Source organism: Chiloscyllium plagiosum, unplaced genomic scaffold (assembly GCF_037043375.1).
Source record: "Chiloscyllium plagiosum isolate Xiang-an unplaced genomic scaffold, Cpla_swu_hap1 HiC_scaffold_12, whole genome shotgun sequence".
NCBI lineage: Eukaryota > Metazoa > Chordata > Chondrichthyes > Orectolobiformes > Hemiscylliidae > Chiloscyllium > Chiloscyllium plagiosum.
Window position 1 is genome coordinate 48807919 of NW_028270150.1, and position 21799 is coordinate 48829717.

The 21799-nt window shown below is 41.2% G+C and overlaps 1 protein-coding gene across 1 annotated transcript in view; it reads right to left on the reverse strand.

The window, feature by feature from the left end:
* Window positions 1–21799, reverse strand: part of LOC122555183 (immunoglobulin superfamily member 3-like) — a 244144-nt gene that overhangs the window by 26901 nt on the left and 195444 nt on the right. The window contains exon 7 of the mRNA XM_043700921.2: window positions 9197–9604. Coding sequence (XP_043556856.2) covers window positions 9197–9604 — 408 coding nt within the window. The remainder of the gene's footprint in view (window positions 1–9196; window positions 9605–21799) is intronic.

Below are 21799 nucleotides of genomic sequence, written 5' to 3' on the forward strand. Positions count from 1 at the left end.
GGGAGGAGAGGGTGGAGTGGATAGGTGGAAAAGGAGCTAGGCAGGTTGGACAAGTCCGGACAAGTAAAGGGGACAGTGCGGAGCTGGAAGTTTGAAACTAGGATGAGGTGGGGGAAGGGGAAATGAGGAAGCTGTTGAAGTCCACATTGATGCCTTGGGGTTGAAGTGTTCCGGGCGGAAGATGAGGCGTTCTTCCTCCAGGCGCCTGGTGGTGAGGGAGCGGCGGTGAAGGAGGCCCAGGACCTCCATGTCCTCGGCAGAGTGGGAAGGGGAGTTGAAATGTTGGGCCATGGGGCAGTTTGGTTGATTGGTGTGGGTGTCTCGGAGATGTTCCCTAAAGCGCTCTGCTAGGAGGCGCCCAGTCTCCCCAATATAGAGGAGACCGCATCGGGAGCAACGGATACAATAAATGATGTTAGTGGATGTGCAGGTAAAACTTTGATGGATGTGGAAGGCTCCTTTAGGGCCTTGGATAGAGGTGAGGGAGGAGGTGTGGGCACAGGTTTTACAGTTGCTGCGGTGGCAGGGAAAAGTGCCAGGATGGGAGGGTGGGTCGTAGGGGGCATGGACCTGACCAGGTAGTCACGGAGGGAACGGTCCATTTACTTCAATGCCAGAGGCCTAACAGGGAAGGCAGATGAACTCAGCATATGGTTAGGAACATGGGACTGGGATATCATCGCAATTACAGAAACATGGCTCAGGGATAGACAGGACTGGCAGCTTAATGTTCCAGAATATAAGTGCGATTGGAAGGATAGAAAGGTGAGGGGGGGGTGCAAGAGATGAGGAGGAGTAGCACTTTTGATAAAGGATAGCATTTCTGCTGTACTTAGGGAGGATATTGCCCTAGTGTTTAGAGTTTAGATGGAGAAGAATTTATTAGTTACGTACAAGAACATTTTCTGATTCAGTGTGTGGCTGTGCCTAGAGAAGGTGGAAAACCTGACCGACTGTTTGAAAATAAGGCAGGGCAAGTGACTGAGGTGTCAGTGGGGGAGCACTTTGGGCCAGTGACCATATTCTATTATTTTTGAAACAGTGATGGAAAAGGATAGACCAGATCTAAAAGCTGAAGTTCTAAATTGGAGGAAGACCAATTACAACAGGATCTTGACCAGATGGGCCAATGGGCTGAGAAGTGAAAGATGGAGTTTAACTCAGATAAATGTGAGGTGCTGCATTTTGGGAAAGCAAATCTTAGCAGGACTTAAACACTTAATGGTAAGGTCCTAGGGAGTGTTGCTGAACAAAGAGACAGTGGAGTGCAGGTTCATAGCTCCTTGAAAGTGGAGTTGCAAGTAGATAGGATAGTTAAGAAGGCAATTAGTATGCTTTCCTTTATTGGTCAGAGTATTGAGTACAGGAGTTGGGAGGTCTTGTTGCAGCTGTACAGGACATTGGTTAGGCCACTGTTGGCATATTGCATGCAATTCTGGTCTCCTTCCTAACGGAAAGATGTTGAGAAACTTGAAAGGGTTCAGAAAAGATTTACAAGGATGTTGCCAGGGTTGGAGGATCTGAGCTATAGGGAGAGGCTGGGGCTGTTTTCTCTGGAGTGTTGGAGGCTGAGGGGTGACCTTATTGAGGTTTACAAAATTATGAGGGGGCATGGATAGAATAAATAGATAAATTCTTTTCCCTGGGGTCAGGGAGTCCAGAACTAGAGGGCATAGATTTAGATTGAGAGGGGAAAGATATAAAAGAGACCTAAGGGGCAACTTTTCATGCAGAAGATGGTACGTATATGGAATGAGCTGCCAGAGGAAGTGGTGGAGGCTGGTACAATTGCAACATTTAAAAGGCATTTGGATGGGTATATGAATAGGAAGGGTTTGGAGGGATATGGGCTGGGTGCTGGCACAAGATTGGGTTGGGATAACTGGTCAGCATGGACGGGTTGGACCGAAGGGTATGTTTCCGTGCTGCACATCTCTATGACTCTATAACTATAGACCGATGAGCCTGACATTGGTGGTGGGCAAATTGTTGGAGGGAATCCTGAGGGACAGGATTTACATGTATTTGGAAAGGCAAGGACTGATTAGGGATAACCAACATGGCTTTGTGCGTGGGAAATCATGTCTCATTAACTTGATTGAGTATTTTTGAAGAAGTAACAAAGAGGATTGATGAGGGCAGAGCTGTAGGTGTGATCTATATGGACTTCAGTAAGGCTTTTGACAAGGTTCCTTCTGGTAGACTGAGGAGCAATGTTAGATCACATGGAATACAGGGAGAACTAGCCATTTCAATACAAAACTGGCTTGAAGATGGAAGACAGTGGGTGGTTGTGGAGGGTTGTCGTTCAGACTGGAGGCCTGTGACTAGTGGAGTGCTACAAGGATCGGTGCTGGGTCCACTACTTTTCATCATGATTTAGATGTGAATATGTGAGATAATAGTAAGTTTGCAGGTGACACCAAAATTGGAGGTGTAGTGGACAACGAAGAAGATTACCTCAGAGTGCAACTGAATCTTGATCAGATGGGCCAATAGCCAAGGAGTTGCAGATGGAGTTTAATTTAGATGAATGTGGGGTACTGCATTTTGGAAAGACAAATCAGGGCAGGATTTATACACTTAATGGTAAGGTCTTGTGGAGGGTTAGTGAACAAAGAGACTGTGGAGTGCAGGTTCATAGTTCTTTGAAAGTGGATTGCAGGTAGATAGGATAATGAAGAAGGCATTTGGTAAGCTTTCGTTTATTGGTCAGAGTATCGAGTATTGGAGTTGAGAGGTCATGTTGTAGCTGAACAGGAAATTGGTTAGGCCACTTTTGGAATATTGTGTGCAATTCTGGTATCCCTCCAATTGGAACAATGTTGTGAAACTTGAAAGGGTTCAGAAAAGATTTACAAGAGTGTTGCCAGTGTTTAAGCTATAGGGAGAGGCTGAATAAGGTGGGCCTGTTTTCCCTGGAACATTGGAGACTGAGGGGGTGACCCTGTGGAGGTTTATAAAATCATGAGGGGCATGGATAGGGTAAATAGACAAGGTTTTTTTTCCCTGGGGTGGAATAGTCCAGAACGAGAGGGCATAGGTTTAGGGTGAAAGGGGAAAGCTTTAAAAGGAACCTAAGGGGCAACTTTTTCATGCAGAGGGTGGTGCGTGTATGGAATGAGCTGCCAGAGGAAGTGGTGGAGGCTGGTACAATTACAGCATTTAAAAGGCATCTGGATGGGTATAGGAATAGGAAAGATTTAGAGGGATATGGGCCAAATGCTGGCAAATGGGACTAGATTAGGTCAGGTTTTCAGGTTGACATGGATAAGTTGGACCAAAGGCTCTTTTTCCATGCTATATATCTCTATGACTGTATGATGCTAGAGCTGGGGCATTTAATTGGGCAAGGCGGTGTCTAGTGTGGATCGCAGCACCTCCCTGCCTCTGTCCCAATGAAGTCTGGATTGGGAATGCTCATGGACTGCCTTCCTGTCCTGACACCAATTTAGGTGAAAGTAGCAAACAGCAAACGTTGCGGCTCCACGAGCACTGTCAGCAGCTCGTATACTTTGTACGAATGTGTTGCTCCAAAATGAGTTGTTGCATTGCTTTCACAATTGTCTGCTATAGCTCTCACCTTGGCAGGATCCAGGCAAAGATCTTTTGCTGTGAATACCCAACTTATGTACATGACTTCATGAAATCTTTGAATGCATCTTATTCTTGTTCAGCTTCAGGTTCATCTGATGAGCTCTCTCACTGGATTCTGATTGTGGTCAGCGATGGCTTCTTCCATTTTGTCTCCAAATCCATGGACTAGTAGATCATCCATTATGTCTTCTAACGCAGGAAGATTACTGACAACCTTTTGCTGTCTACATTGGTGCTCTTCCAGAACAGTGGAAATGCCAAGTGGCATAAGGAACAATCTGTAACCTTGAATGGTATCCAGGATAATTTTTGGAAAACACTTGCTTTCATTTAACTTCACTTACCAGTACCTATTTTTTATATCAAGGGCAAGCTCTGGTAATGTCTATTCAAAGAAATACAGCATATTGGAGCAGGAGTAGGCATTCAGCCCTTTCAGACTGCTCTACCATTCAATATAATCATGGCTGATATCCAGTTCAGTATCGTGTTCCTGCTTTCCCCCCAGATCCTTTGACTTTCTTAGTCCTAAGAACTGTATCTACGTCTTTCTTGAAACTCTACAATGTTTTGCCTCAACAGTTTCCTCTGACAGAAAATTCAACAGGCTCACCATCACTGGGTGAAGAAATGTCTCCTTATCTTTGGCCTGAAAGGCCTTCCTCATACCTTTAAAGCATGACCCTTCGTTCTGGAGTCAATGGTTATTGAGAACATCTTTCTTGTATCTACCCTGGCTAATTCTGTTAGAATTTTATAGATTTTATAGATTTTTATCTCATTCATCTGAACTCTATCGAATATAGTCCTAACCGATTCAGTCTTTCCCCATACATCAGTCCTGCCATCCCAGGAATTAGTCTAGCAAATCTTCTTTGTTCTCCCACAATAGCCAGAAAATCCTTCCTCAGATAAGGAGAGCAAAACCGCACATCATATTCCAGGTGTAGTCTTACCAAAACCCTGTACAGTTGCAATAAGACATCCCAATTCATGTAATTGAATCCTCTCACTATGAAGGCCAACATACCATTTGCCTTCTTCATCACTTGCTTACCTTCAGCGACTTGTATAAAAGGACACCAAGGTCTCATTGCACATTCCCCTTTCCCAATCTATCCTCATTCAGATAATAATCTGCCTCCCTCTTTTTTTACTATCAAAGTAGATAATTTCACATTTATCCATATTATACTGAATCTACCATGTATTTGCCCACTTGTCCAAATCACACTAGGGTTTCTTTGTATACTTCTCACAGCATACTTTCCCATCCAGTTTAGTGTCATCTGCAAACTTGGAGAAATGACATCAGCACGGTGGCTCAGTGGTTAGCACTGCTGCCTCACAGCGCCAAGGACCCAGGTTTGATTCCCGCCTTGGGCGACTGTCTTTGTGGAGTTTGCATATTCTCCCTGTGTCTGTGTGGGTGTGCTCTGGTTTCCTCCTGCAATCTCAAAGATGTGTAGGTCAGGTGAATTTGCCATACTAAATTGCTCATAGTGTTAGGTGCATTAGTCAAGGGTAAATATAGGGTAGGAGAATGGGTCTGCGTGGATTATTCTTCAGAGGGTCAGTGTGAACTTGTTGGGCCGAAGGGCCTGTTTCCATACTGTAGGGAATCTAATCTAAGCCACTACTATATATTATAATTAGTTAGGGTCTAAGCACTGATCCCTTGCAGTTCCCCACAAGTTACCGCCCACTGAAATAACTCCACATGGATGTCCTTGATACTATTTAGTTCCCTTGTAGCCAATTATCAGACTGAACAGAACTCCTGACAGTCCTGCTGTTATCTGTCAACCAAGTCTCCCTGATTGGGCCAGACTATCAGCCCCGTTCAGGGAACTCATATTGAAGTGGTCCACCTGGTGGACCTCATTACAACCACTACACCTGGCACTTAGAAAAGACCTGTTTATTCCTAGTCTTTGTTTCCTGTCTGCAAACAGTTCTCAGTCCATTTCAATATAGTCTCCAACCCCATTTGTTTTAATTTTGCATGCTAATCTCTTAATACGGGACCTTATTAAAAGATTACTTACAGTGTGGAAACAGGCCCTTCGGCCCAACAAGTCCACACCGCCCCGCCGAAGCGCAACCCACCCATACCCCTACATTTACCCCTTACCTAACACTACGGGCAATTTAGCATGGCCAATTCACCTGACCTGCACATCTTTGTGACTGTGGGAGGAAACCAGAGCACCCGGAGGAAACCCACGCAGACACGGGGAGAACGTGCAAACTCCACACAGTTAGTCGCCTGAGGCGGGTATTGAACCCGGGTCTCTGGCGCTGTGAGGCAGCAGTGCTAACCACTGTGCCACCGTGCCGCCCAAAAGTTTTCTGAAAATCCAAATAAACCACATCTATTGGCTCTACTGTACCTACTTTACTGGCTATATCTTCAATAACTTCCAGCAGATTTGTCAAGCACAACTTCTCCTTTGTAAGCCCATGCCAACTCTATCCAATCCAATTATTCAATGATTGGCATCGTGTGATCTCTTCAAAGATTTATTGAGATCCTTTGGATCTCCGCATACTCTCAGCTTTTCAAGTTCGCTTGCTGCTACTCTGCTGCTAATTGATTCCACAGCGGTTTCTTCGATATTCCCTTCATCTGTAACTTTTCTATTGTGTCTTTTAAGAGGCATTTGAAGACACCTTGAACTCTCGTCAGCAGATGCCGAATTAGTCTTACATTCTCATTTACATTGAAATTACATTCATCAGGAAGCCATAAAGTCACACAGCATGGAAGCAGTCCCTTCGGCCCAACTTGTCCATGCTGACCAGGTTTCCTAAACTGAACTAATTCCATTTGCCTGTGTTTGGCCTATTTCCCTTTAACCCTTCCTATCCATGTACCTGACCAACTGGCTTTTAAATGTTGCCTCAGCCACTTCCTCTGACAGCTCATTCTATATACACACCATTCTCTGTGTGAGAAAGAAGCCCCTCAGGTCCCATTCCCATTTCATCTTAAACCTATGCCTTCTAGTTTTGGACTCCCCTGACCTGGTGAAAGACCTTGGCTATTCACCTCATCTATGCCCCTCATGATTTTATAAACCTCTCTAAAGTCATGCCTCAGCTTTCAATGCTCCAGGGAAAGATCCCAGCCTATCCAGCCTCTCCAGATCAGCAACTGTATCTTTGTAATATTCTAGAATTTGTTCATCAGTCAATGATCAGTGGCTAGCAAAACATTATGAATCAATTTTGGAAACTGTCAGGTTATCAGTCATAGAGTCATAGAGATGTACAGCACGGAAACAGACCCTTCAGTCCAACTTGTCCAAGCCAGTCCAATCACTTTAGTTGAGATAAATTAATTTTGCTTACTATCACTAACTAAATCTTTATTTTTCTCCCTGCTTTGAGCTTTCAGCTTCATTTATCTTCTTGGGAATGGGTACTGTTCCATCACATAGACTCAACCTTACCTTCAAAGGCTTCATGTATCATGGTACCTTCTTGCGCAATCTAGCAAGACTGCAAAACTCGTGTTGTTGCATAAAGTACCAGTTTATTTGATATTTTATATTCAATTAATACTCTCCTCTGAAGTCATCAGTCTAATAACAACCAATTTATTACCTTTAGATCTGATGAAACCCACATGTTTTATGCTGAAGAGCAATTTATCAGAAAAATTGGCTGATATCTCTCCAAAAGCCATTTGTATAGGCTTACTTTGCTTATTTCTAGCTATGATGTGGAGGTGCCAGTGTTGGACTGGGGTGGACAAAGTTAAAAATCACACAACACCAGGTTATAGTCCAATAGGTTTTTTTTGAAAGTACTAGCTTTCAGAGCGCTGCCCCTTCATCAGGTAACTAATGGGGCAGGATCATAAGACACAGAATTTATAGCAAAAGATCACAGTGTCATGCAATTGAAGTAATATATTGAACAAACCTAGATTACCGTTAAGTCTTTCATCTTTTAGAATGGATTGCAGGTTTCGGTTCATTTTATATAAATCTTAGATTTACATACTAATGAACCCACATCTCGAGGGCTTTCTTGAGAATGAGTTTCTCCTCTTTTTTTTGACATGCTTTCACAATGGGATTTCTTATCCCCACAACAATCCTATCTCTGATGAGATCATCTTTGAGTTGTCCAAATTTTCAGAAGTTGGTTTGATACGGCAGTGCTATCACATATAGAACAACAGTCTCCCTTCCCAAAGCTCTCATATACAACACATACCATTCAGAAGCAATATATTGACATAGGGTTCGACGTATGCCTTCAAACCCTCTCCTGTCTGAGTTCTCTTCTGCTCAGTGTCATTTCAGGTGCAATACAGCTTTGTAGCACTTTTTTCTCAGTTTTGATAAGAGGGTTGTAATTCTTATTTGCCCAATTATGTTATTTAATTCTTAGCTATTTCATAATTTTGTGAGTGAAGAAAGTTTCCAATTCTGTCTCCGCTATCATTTCCATAGGAGAGGGGGTTGGAAAATTAACAGCCATTGCGTTTCACCCAGCACCTAAAAGTTGCAGACTGTGGTGTTTAAATCATTCTCAATTGTGTTTTCTTTTAATTGGAGCTGGCAATCTTACAGCTCAGAAAATTCACCCAATTTCAACCACACACTTTTGACATCATGTCTTTAAATAATATGTTTAATGGCTTCCACAAACTAAAATGAAAGCAATCAACAGTAGAGGTGGAGATCACATGACAATGGTAAGCTCACTAGTAGGTCAAATAGTAATGAATTTTTCCACATAGATCTCTGCTGGGTGTACCGCTTGCTGCTAACTTGGCTTCTGGTGGCTCTGCCAGATATGGAGAGCTGATGGCCTCTAAATGGCCAGCAGTTCTCAGGGGGAAAAAAATGTCCGTGATCCCAGGGAAGGTGGTCGATTGCTGGCCTGCTTATCACTTGAGTAGCACAGGTTGCAGTATGCATTCTCAATACGGGATAACATAGTTCTCCACCTTATTGTCTGGATTAAATTCCCTAGGACCTTCTGCTAGGTGCACCTGCATCTTTATTTCAAATTGAACCTTTTATATCACATAAAAGTCAATGACGTCAGTATTTGTTTGTTAGCTTTGGAACTGTATGGGGTCAACCAGTAAAGTATCAAACAAATCAAATTGCTCACATCAGTTCTAGCTCCAAGTTTAAAGCCATGAAAATGACAGCTAACACCAGGGTTCAAGTGTAGAATATGTTGCATGTTGCTCATGCACTTGTGCTGCAAATAACACCGGCATAAAATCCCTTGAAAAGTTTTAATCAACTTTAAAATATAATTAGGTAGATTACTTTTGTCAAGGAAGAGAATCTGTAAAATATTATTCTTCCTTGGTCCTGAATTTCTCAAATGGTTGACATTGTCCAACAACAAATTACAAAGCATCATGACATTCATTCAGTCCTCACGTTTCTACCTCTTTTAAAAATTCTATATTACCCTTTAACCACAAAGAGGGCGTAGCTTCTGCCAATGCAGTTATCAAGTGGGATGCATGGCTAGCACTCAGACCTTCTCTTCTCTCTTACTTATGAGGCAACTAGCACCATTGCACAGAATATTTTTCACAAAGACAAAGTTGATTCAATACCTGGGCGTTGGACAATGACAGTGGTCAGTCCAGATGTGTCCTCCCCAATTTTGTACCAGATGTTGTTGGGGCTTAGTAGCCATTCCTCCACATGACAGTAGTATTTCCCACTATCACTAATGTCAGCTTTTAGTAAGACCAAGGTATAATGTCCAGCAAAGGGTTTTGCAACCTGCAGTCTCTCCTTCTTCTTGTCTCTTCCTAACCAGTCCTTGTACTCGACCACAGAGTCACGGTTTGATTTCAGGATCAGCTTGTCCGCTTTCTCCAGTGATGTTTGAACATACCATTGCACAGAGAATTGAGAGTCTGGTCTTGTTTGATTTGTGATGTGGCAGTTTAAATGAATATTGTCATTTTCTTTCACGACAATGTTTCTTTTTACTTGATTGACGTTTAAAATACAATCTGTAAGAAGAAAGATCAGGTCACATACAGAACAGTCATGAATACAAAATAAAAACTCATTTCTAAAATATTTTCCATTGTTTTCTCTTAAACATTTGAACAACCATAATAGTCTGTATTTCGTAGTCAATGGTGAAGTGACAACACTGGGGAGGGGGAGCCCAGAACTAGAGGGCTTAGGTTTAGGATGAGAGGGGAAAGATATAAAAGGGACCTAAGGGGCAACTTATTCACGCAGAGCATGGTACGTGTATGGAATGAGCTGCCACAGGAAGTGGTGGAGGCTGGTACAATTGCAACATTTAAAAGGCATTTGGATGGGTATATGAATAGGAAGGGTTTGGAGGGATATTGGTCGGGTGCTGGCAGGTGGGACTAGATTGGGTTGGGATATCTGGTCAGCATGGACGGGTTGGACCGAAGGGTCTGTTTCCATGCTGTACATCGCTATGACTCTATGATTTTCTTGTTGTTAATTTAAATCTGCTGCCTGGTCAAGTGAATCTCCAGGTGTCCAACAATTGTAATCTCAACAAGCAGAGTCATCGGTCAGTTGCACTGAAGTATTCTCATAGACAGCAAACTCAGAAGCAAAATGCAGATTATGTTTCAAAGAAAGCAAAACATAACTGAGCCATACATGTGGGATTAAGGCAAAATCTGAATGATCACAAACAAACTCCTAAAAAAAAAAATCAAAATATGATTTTGTTTCATATTTCAATGAAGAAATTTGGCTTTACACAAACACTACATCAGTTTTCTGGTCCGAGAAAGGTTGGTTAACAGCAATGATAAATCTAGCATGCCAGCAAAACCCTAGTTAGACCTGTTCAGTATGATGCTACGTTTCAATGACTTACTGCAAAACTCATAGCATAAAAAAGGCAAGCTCTCATCAGTGCTGCTATCTTTAATTGTTTGCCGTCCAGCGATACTTTAACAAGACATGTTTGGCAAAATAAAGAATCACTGACAGCAACTTTCGGAGTTCTGTGTTCAATTACAAATGTGCAGACTCCGGAAATCACTGTCAGTTTCAGAGGAGTATTGGTGATGACTGCTGACAGATTTGCCATCATTATTGTTGTAAAATCCAAGACATCTTCTGCAGCTGGAGCAAGCTCTTCACAAAAATCTGCACTTGAGATAATTTACCTCTAGACAAGACAACTTTCTCCTCTACCTCATCTGTATGCTCCTCTCAGAGACTGCTAAAGAGTTACAGTGATTTAATCCATGTAACAGAGCAATCAACAGTGTTACAAGGATAGTTTATAATTAATTCTGCTTGGATGCCTTACCTTTTGAAGGATTGTGGTTTACATAAAAGAGGTCATCGACAGCTCATTGTGGATATTGGAACTGTTTTAAAAATAAAGTTTTCTTATAAACCACATACTTGGTAATTCCTTCTTGCTTTGCTGCCATCCCCTGGCAGCCCTGGTTTGAACAGTGTCTGGTTTACAGAGATTCTTGATTAATCTGGTTGAGTTAGAGGAAAGCCTGCTAAGAACATGTTAGTTGAGGATAGCCTACTAAGAACAAACAGATTTGTTAAATGCTTGTTAAGAATAAGCTGCCTCGCTGATCTCTCATTTCTGAAAAGGAAAACCTTTTGTTGAGTTCCGACGAAACCTATTTATTCTTTGGTGAGACTGATTGAGATTGTAATTCCTGAGTAAGTTGTGTCTATAATTCTTCAGAGATAACTGTGTACCATTAGTGACTTGACCACTCATGCCAGAACAACAGAGCAACACACTCTGGAATGTGCTATGCTTCATCCTTTTACCTTCAACAACAATCCCCATTGGCTAAAGTGTCTTTTTTTCCCAGAAAGCCAATCTCTGCAGAGGAATGGTTTATTTTCCTTCTTGAGAAGTGTCTGTGCATTTTGCAAATATTTAAAGGGATAAGCATTTATACTGTTATATTACTGATGGTAAATGTCAACCAATTATTTCTTGTTCATTGAGTAAGTTTTGTTTTGTTAATAAATTGATAATTTTATCTCATATGAAACCTTTAATAGATCTTGTTATTTTTAAAAACCTGATAAATAAAAAGTATTTAATGAATGAATCTTGGTACATTGTGGATTAGTAGGATGAGAGTGATGCACATTGGACGGCATCAAAATAGATAGACTAAGTACACTATACAAGAACAGTTCAAATGTTACCCAGTCAATGAACAAACTGAGAGATGTTTGAGTCATACTGATAGCTGTTCTACTACAGAAGAATTAAAGAGATTATTCAGTGATGAGCTAGATATTAGAAGATACTGAGGTTTAGTGTGACCCCATTAGGCCCAGCGACAATGATAGCTACAAAACCTGACTGAGAAACAGAGAAAGATGTCCAGCTTTCACTGGAATAATATTGCAATGATACTTTTTTTTGCTTTGCAATATTCATTGAGGCCATCAATGTGATGTACAACAAGCATTATATCCGAAAAGCTGCTGTGTTTGCAGCCTTATTGTGTGAATCTGTACCACATTAATATTTAATCAAAGCACTCACATATTACCATACCAATTGTAATGTTACTCCTCCTGGTAACTTAAAAATAACTTGCAGATTGTAAGTTCCTCAGATTGCATGGTAACATGTAAAGGAACTAAAACAACAAAAACACTTTCATTTGCAAACCAATTCCTGGAAAATGAATCACTGTATGGAATAGAAGGTTTTAGAATAATGTTTAAAAATTGCAATCACTCCCTTTCAGTATATTGTAGAGCATGTTGAAAACTACAGTGCAGAAACGATGGCTGGAGGTCTAGGAACATTTTATAGACATTGCTGCCAAAATTCCATGGGTGTTCTGGCACACTTCTACCATATCTTCAGAAACAATTCAAGAAAGCTCTGCAGTGAGGATCAAAGCCCAGGCATGACGCCTTCTACAGATCCTTGTTGAGAGCAGAATTGCTACCCACCATCTACAAGATGTGTGCTGTAAGGCTGGATATGATCATAGACAGGAACTCCCACACAGGAGTTCACAGTCTCCTGGTTTCAAAGGAATAGTGGACAGGCAGCACAGTCGGGTGGGAGGATGTGTTTCAGCTTATCCATTTTCACATGTGGGGCTCACCTGAATTACATTCTGGACCTATGAAGAATTCTCAGCAATTTTGTTATTCCTTGTAAATGGACCCAGGTACATATTATATTCCATTGTGACAGGATAGACCCTAATTCATAGCATCCTCTCCAAAGCAGCATTTGAGAGATGGACTGATTAGGATGGCTGCATATTATAATTATTTAAGTTAAATGACTTCAATTCTTATTAACCTTGGTGGGAGCATTTATACTGGATGTGCCGAAGGTGTTCAAACCCCTTGTGCCTCAAGACACCCCAGCCTGGAGTCGATATTTGTTTAAAAATTGTTGCTTTAAGCAGCAGTGTTCAAAACAAAATGCTGATTTCACAGTTTTGGAAAACAAACATTACAGTACTGACCTGCCACTAGCATGTCATCCACTTGAAATTAGCTGAGTGCTGCTGACTGTATTCCCCAAAATTGTACATGATCTGGCAAGCAAAGCAAATAGACTGAAACTATACAGATGACAGCTTCCAGACAAAAGGATTTAGAGAGCCTTGTGTGGCACTCTCAGGCTGTAGAGAAGCACAATGAATCTACTATACATAGTGATTAATGGAGCTGAGTGGATCAGGAATACATTAATCAATAATATGTTGCTGCACTATATTGAAGTTCATCTAATAAGTGTCAGTGGTGTTCAGTAGTATTTGCTTCCACTCCAAGGACGACTTTGATATCCCTCACATTATTTTGAAATATAAAATGGATCAATTATTTCCAAATTTTAAAAACAATGCCTTTAATTTCTCCACTTCAACATCATCCCTGCTAGCAGTTTCTAGCAGTGTATCATTATGGATATTTGAAAGAGAGCACAGTCTGCAAAAGGCGGCAATCCAATTTACCACACATTCTGTACTCACAGCACTTCATTTAATGCCTCATTTCTTAGACAAATGCTAGTCCTGTCATGATGAATAGGTTTAGATAGATTAATACTTTGTTTACAGTAAGGATTGATGGCTGGAAAAATGAACCAAGAAATGAAATGAGAAAATATAAAGAAAGCATAGTTTTTTTTTTCTATTTCTGCACATTGAAAAATAATAGCGTAAATAATCAAATATATGCAAGCTCATGTTATAGAGCCACAAAAAGAAAGGGAGGGGAATATCTAAGGGCACTATCTCCACTAGATTTTTAACTTTTTCTAGATTATCATAGGATTAATCTCTTATGCACAAGAATGTGGACCCAGATTCAGATACCATAAACAGGCAGACAGATAAACCAGCACACAGATAAACATTGAATATAGATCATACAACAATACAGCACAGTTCAGGCTCTTCGGCCCACAATGTTGTGCCAGCCTTTTATACTACTCTAACATCAAATTAACCTACTTACCCTTCATTTTACTATCATCCATGTGCCTATCCAAAAGTCATTTAAATGTCCCTAATGTATCTGACTCTACTACCACTGCTGGCAGTGCATTCCATACACCCACCACTCTCTGTGTAAAGAACCTACCTCTGACATTTCCCCTAAACCTTCCTCCAAACATCTTAAAATTATGCCCCCTCATGATAGCCATTTGCGCCCTGGGAAAATGTCTCTGGCTATCCACTCTATCTAGGCCTCTCATCATCTTGTATACCTCTATCAAGTCACCTCTCATCATTCTTCATTCCAGTAAGAAAAGCCCGAGCTTCCTCAACCTTTCTTCATAAGACATGCCCTCCAATCCAGGCAGCATCCTGGTAAATCTCTTCTGCGCCCTCTCTAAAGCTTCATCATCCTTGCTATAATGAGGCAACCAGAACTGAACACAATATTCCAAGTGTAGTCTAAACATGACTTTATAGAGCTGCAGCATGACCTCACAGCTTTTAAACTCAATCTCCTTGCCAATGAAAGCCAATACACTGTACGCCTTCTTAATAACCCTATCAATTTGGGTGGCAATTTTGAGAGATCTATGGACATGGACCCCAAGATCCCTCTGTTCCTCCACACTGCCAAGAATCCTACCTTTAACCCTGTAATCTGCACTCAAATTTAACCTTCCAAAATGAATCACTTCACACTTTTCCAGGTTGACCGCCATCTGCCACTTATCAGTCCAGTTCTGCATCCTGTCAATGGCCCATTGCAACCTACAACAGCCCTCCACACTAGCCACCACTCCACCAACCTTCATGTCATCAACAAACATACTAACCCACCCTTCCACTTTCTCATCCAAGTCATTTAGAAAAATCACAAAGAGCAGAGATCCCAGAACAGACTCACATGGAACACCACTAGTCACCGAGTTCCAGGCTGAATACTATCCATCTACTACCCTCTGTCTTCAATGGGCCAGCCAATTCCGTATCCAGACAGTCATATTTCCATGCATGCCATGCCTCCTTACTTTCTGAATAAGCCCATCATGGGGAACTTTATAAAATGCCTTGCTAAAATCCATGAACACCACATCCACTGCTCGACCTTCATCAACATGTTTGTCATATCCTGAAAGAATTTCATAAGGTTTGTGAGGCATGATCTGCCTCTCACAAAGCCATGCCAATTACCTCTAATCAAGCTATACTTTTCCAAATAATCATAAATCCTTTCTCTCAGAATCCTCTCCAATAATTTGCCCACTACCGACATAAGACTGATTGGCCTGTAATTCCCAGGATTATCCTTATTCCCTTTCTTAAATAAGGGAATAACATTTGCCATCCTCCAATCATCTAGTAAAACTCCAGTAGACAGTGAGGGCACAAAGATCATTGCTAAAGACGAAGCAATCTCTTCTCTCGCTTCCCGTAGTAACCTTGGGTATATCCTGTCTGGCCCAGGGTTCTTATCTATCCTCATATTTTTCAAAATTTCCAGTACATCCTTGTTCTTAACATCAACCTGTTCGAGCATATCAGGATAAAATGAGGATTGCTGATGCTGGAGATCAGAGTCAAGAGTGTGGCACTGGAAAGGCACAGCAGGTCAGGCAGCATTCGATGAGCAGGAGAAGCGATGTTTCGGGCATAAGCCCTTCATCAGGAATCATCACCTTTGACAACAACCCCATTACTTCTGCACATTTCCATAATCTGCCTCTCAATCTGCTCCTCGTGTCTCTGTTGCTACTGGGGGGGAGGTCTATGAGATGTATGTACAATACAGGATCTGGGTTTCATGTTCCCTGACCTGTGAGTTTGAAGATGGCATTGGGGATAGCAGGTAAGATGCAGAGAGTGGCCCTCTCTGCTGCCCAGTTCAGAAATTTGCAGACAGCCTGACTGTCCTTTGGTCTACTAAAGCATTTAAGTATCTAACGAATGGCCGATTAAAATGGTGACTCAGTTGTTAGCATTACTGCCTCACAGCACCAGGGACCCGGATTCAATTCCAGCCTTGGGTGACTGTCTCCACAGAATTTGCACATTCTCTCTGAGTTTCCTCTGGGTGCTCCAGTTTCCTCCCACAGTCAAAAGATGTGCAGGTTTGGTGGGATTTCAGGAATGGATGGGAAGCACTTCAGAGGTTGGTATAAAACCTGATGGACTGAATGGCCTCTGCCTGCACTGTAGGGATTCTACAAAAGACCTAGTCTTGCTGCTACCGGAATTTTAACCTTGGTGGTGGAAAGCTCATGCCATGAAGGAAGCCCAGCATCTTTCGTTGTGTGACCTCAGGAAGTAATGGTAGTGGTGGTTTGGACTGGGGGGGGGGGGTGTGGAAGAGAGAGGGAGTTGGTGCTGTAATCCATACCATGGGCCTCTTGAACCTGACCGCCTCACAACTTCTCATCACCCCTTCGAGAGATAGGTCCTCATCAGATCCCTTAGCAGGGATCTCCGGCTGGGCCTAGAGAGTTGTCAGCTTCAATTAGGTCTCCACTCTCTAAGGCAGGATGTGCTCCTGAGGTGAGGGTGGAGTTGCACCTGAAAGCGATTAACTGTGTTCTCTGTTATAAATTGCCAATGGACAAATAAGGAAACAAAGTTAGTGTAAGAGTGAGACAAAGGCCAAAAGAGTATTAACTGGGAATTTGGTTTGAAGTGGGAATGTGGTGTTGAGGGACAAATAGCGGCACGGTGGCACAGTGGTTAGCACTGCTGCCTCACAGCGCCAGACACCTGGGTTCAATTCCCGTCTCAGGCGACTCTCTGTGTGGAGTTTGCACACTCTCCCTGTGTCTGCGTGGGTTTCCTCCGGGTGCTCCGGTTTCCTCCCACAATCCAAAAATGTGCAGATTAGGTGAATTGGCCATGCTAAATTGACCGCCGTAGTGTTAGGTGAAGGGGTAAATGTAGGGGAATGGGTCTAGGTGGGGTGCACTTCGGCGGGTTGCTGTGGACTTGTTGGGCCGAAGGGCCTGTTTCTACACTAAGTAATCTAATCTAAAAAAGTGTCGTCTCTAGACGGAAAGGTGAGCAAGAGAGATAAAAGCTATGGATTAAAAAGCCTATTTGCAATGAGACCAATGGGTGAATGACATCTGGAACAATGCAATGAGAGTGCAGAGAAAGCAGCTACTTGGTGAGCAGGATAGGTGAATGTTTCCAGTCTTTCAAGTAAAGGTAAGACTTTCAGTTTGTATTTAGGTCTCTAGCCTTTTTCTCTTTTCTGAAAAATAGCTCAAGTATAAGATTGATTCTTATGCTTTTAAGAGATAATTAAAATAATAATGTGTAAAAAACAGGCATTCTTGAGTAATTACTTCATAACTTAAATATGACGGTGGTGGCAGGACTGGTGATGTGTTGCTGCTGCAACAAGTGGGAGTTTCTGGACACCAGGGTGATCCAGAGTTAACACATCTGGATTAAGTGTTTCCATTCTGAGCAATTTCAGATCCAAGTTGAGATGCTGGAAAATGTACATGGACACATTGTTCCAAAAGTCGTCACACCATTCAGACTAGGTCATTAAAATTCAAATTTGGTCTGTCATCAAGGGAAAAATGGTTTGTAATGGAGTTTAATGCGGACAAGTGTGAGGTGATTCACTTTGGTCAGAGTATCTGGAATGCAAAGTACTGGGCTAATGGTAAGATTCTTGGTAGTGTAGATGAGCAGAGAGATCTCAGTGTCCAGGTACACAGATCCTTGAAAGTTGCCACCCAGGTTGACAGGGTTGTTAAAAAGGCATACAGTGTTTTAGCTTTTATTAATAGAGGGATCGAGTTCCAGAACCATGAAGTTATGTTGCAGCTGTACAAAACTCTGGTGCGGCCGCACTTGGAGTATTGTGTACAGTTCTGGTCACCGCATTATAAGAAGGATGTGGAATTTTTGGAAAGGGTGCAGAGGAGATTTACTAGGATGTTGCCTGGTATGGAGGGAAGGTCTTACAAGGAAAGGCTGAGATACTTGAGGCTGTTTTCGTTGGAGAGAAGAAGGTTGAGGGTTAGATAGGGTGGACAGGGCGAGCATGAGGAGGCATAGCTTTAAATTGAGGGGTGATAGATATAGGACAGATGTCAGAGATAGTTTCTTTACTCTGAGAGTAGTAAGGGTATGGAATGCTTTGCCTGCAACGGTAGTAGATTCGCCAACTTTAAGTACATTTAAGTCATTGGACAAGCATATGGACGTACATGGAATAGTGTAGGTTAGATGGGCTTCAGATTGGTATGACAGGTCAGCGCAACATTGAGGGCCGAAGGGCCTGTACTGCGCTGTAATGTTCTATGTTCTATATGTTCTATGTATGCGGACCTAGGGAATAGTGTTCAAGGAGCTTCAGCCCCTGTGATTATCCAACAAGTTTTTGTAAGCTTTGTGGATGTGAATGGAGACTGCAGGGAGGCTGAACACACTGACCATGACACTATACTATGAGGAGGAAATAGGAATGCAGTGGTTTTAGGGGACTGTTTAATTAGGGAGATAAACACTGTTCACTGTAGTGTGAGCACAAATTCCAAAGGCTGACTTTATCAGCCTGGTGCCAGGTTAAGGACATCTCCTCAGGGTCAGAGAAGAACTTGGAATCAGAGGGGAGGGATCTAAGTGTCATCATCCAATTTTGGGAGAAGGGATATGTAGGTTTACAAAGCAAAAGGATATGCCATTACAAGGCAGTTATTTGGATAATGAAGTGCAGAGTGGAACATGAAGTTGTAGCATATACAAACATAGAAAATTAGGACCAAATATGGAAAATGGGGAAAGAAAATGGCAAAGGTACTGTTGTTGGCTCTTTATTTAAATGTGCATAGTATTCTAAATAAAATAAATGCAAACAGTAGCACAAATTGAGGTTAATAGGGTTAACAGCCATTATGGAGACATGGAAACAAGGAGATCAAATCTGGGGACTAAATATTCATTAGTTTATGGATTAAGGTAGTTAGTTAGCTCAGTTGGCTGGACAGCAGGTTTAAAAGCAAGGTGATGCCAACAGTATGGGCTCAATTCACCTTCTCATCCTCTCGCCTTGTCTGAGGACTAGTACCCTCAGGTTAAACCACCACCAGTCATCTCACCCTCAAGAGAAAGCAACCTGATTGTCTACTAAGACATTAGTGTCTTTATGTTTACCTGATACATGACTTCAAAAGAACAAACAGGAAGGAAAGGATGGTGTGGTCGCTTTGCTTGTATGAGATGGAATAAGTATGATAGCAAGAAATGATGTTTGATTAGAAAGTTTAGAATCCATATGGATGGAAGTAGGAAATTATAAGGGGAAAAAGACACTAGTGTGAGTAGTCTCCATGATCTTATGTGTAGCTATGCTGTATGACAAATAATAAATCAGGAGTTAAAGAGGGCTTGAAAAAGGCAGTACATTAATCATGGGTGACTTTAATCTTCATGTCGATCAGAAAAAAAACAAATTGGCAGAGGTAGTCATGAGGAAGAATTAATACAATGTATTTTGGACAGTTTTCTAGAACAATATGTTGTTCATTGAACTAGGAATCAGGCCATTTTGAATGTGTAATAAGGCAGGTACAATACATGATCTCAGAGTAAAATATCCCTTAGGAAACAATAACCACAGCATGGTAAAATGATGCTTTCAGTTTGAGAATGACAAACTTGGACAGAAACAAATGTGCTAAATTTAAATAAGGTAATTGCAAAGGAAGGAATATACAGTTGGATAAAGTTGACTGGGAAATTAGTTCCAATGAAACATAGGAAACAGCAGCAAGTAAACCATTCAAGTCTGATCTGCCATACAATATCATCATGGCTGATCATCCAACCTGTTCCAGCTTTCTCTCAGTTTAGCAGAAGAAAGTGGCTGTAGTTCATGACTCACAAAAAAGATATGTCCCAGAGAGAAATAAGGTTTCTAGGAAGGGGACAAATCAAACATGGTTAACCAACAAAGTTAAGAATAGCATCAAATTGAAAGGAAAATAAACAATGTGGCAAAGATTAGTGCTAAGTCAGAGGATTGGACAAGTTTTAGAAACCAACAAAATATGACTAAAAATATTATAAAGATGGAGATCATAAACTTTGAGAGCAGGCTAGTAAGTCTTTTCAAAACATAATATTATTAATACATTATATTATAAATAAATATATATATATATATATTTAAACATGTATTATTAAATATATAAAAAGGAACAGAGAGACCAAAGTGAACATAAGCCCTTCAGAGAATGAGGTTGAGGAAATAGTAATTGGGGAACCATGAAATGAAACCATAAGAAGGTGAATAAATACTTGGCATCAGTCTTCATGGTAGAAGACACTTTTGGCATTATAAAATGATTAATCAAGGGCAAGAGTGGAGAGGAAGTACGTACAATAATTATCATTAGAAAAAAAAGTACTAGGGAAACTAATGGTGCTAAAGGCAATGGACCTGATGGATTGCATCTGGGATGTTAAAGGAAGTAGCTATGGCGATAGTAGATGCATTGGTAGTAATCTTTCATGAATCCCTAAATTCAAGAAAAGTCTCAGCAGATTGCAAAACTGCCAATGTAATGCCTTTTTTTCAAAAAGGGAAGAAGCCAAATAAAATGACTATAGTTCACTTAGCTTAATATCCATCTTTGGAAAAGTGTTGGAGTCTAATTTAAAGGATATAATAGCACAGCATTTAAAAAAATACATAATCAAGCACAGACAGTTGGATGCATGAAGGGGACATTATATATGGCAAATTTATTGGGCCATTTTGAGAAGGTAACAGGCAGGATAGATAAAGGGGAACCAGTGCATGTAATCTACTTGAATTTCCAAAAGATGTTTGATAAGGTAACACATATAAGACTACTTAACGGTGCTGGGGATAGTATATTAGCATGGACAGAGGATTTGTTAACTCACACAAAGTAGGGAATAAGATATGGGACACTTTCAGGATGGCAACTGTAATAATGGAGTTCCACAGGAACAAGTGCTGAGTTCACAATTATTTATCTGGGTGAGGGAAGTGAATGTAGAAGTGAATGTATTATCACCAAATGTGTGGATGACACAAAAATAAATGGGAAGACAAGTAGTGAGGATGACACAAAAAAGAGGGATTTAGACAGGTTAAGTAAGTGTGCAATAAGTTGGTAGTTGGAATATAATGTGAGAAAATGTGAGGTTATGCACATTAGCATGAAAAATGGAGGAGTTGATAATTATATAAATGGAGAAAGACTGCAGAAAGCTACAGTATCATGTTCAGAAGGTAAAAATAATGATGTTTTATTCAATGGGTGAATGACTAACTTTTACATGTACATCTTACAGTTTACGGGATTGTTACGGGATTTACGGAATTCCCCACTGGAATCATTTTAGCAAACGATGTGCAGATTACATGCACTATAAAATCCAGCTCATAAAGCCACACAAGTAAACATAACTTGGAGGTGCCGGTGTTGGACTGGGGTGGACAAAGTTAAAAATCACACAACACCAGGTTATAGTCCAACAGGTTTATTTGGAAGCACTGCTTTTCGAGCGCCGCTCCTTCATCGGATGGTTGTGGAGGTTAAGATCATGCTCACAGAATTTATAGGCAAAGGAGTCCAGTGCCATGGAGATGTGATACAGTAAACAATCTTAGATTAGAACTTTCATCTTTTATAATGGGATATGCTGGTTTCAGTTCTTTGATATGTAAATCTCAGAGCTTCGTTTAAATTACATTCTCAA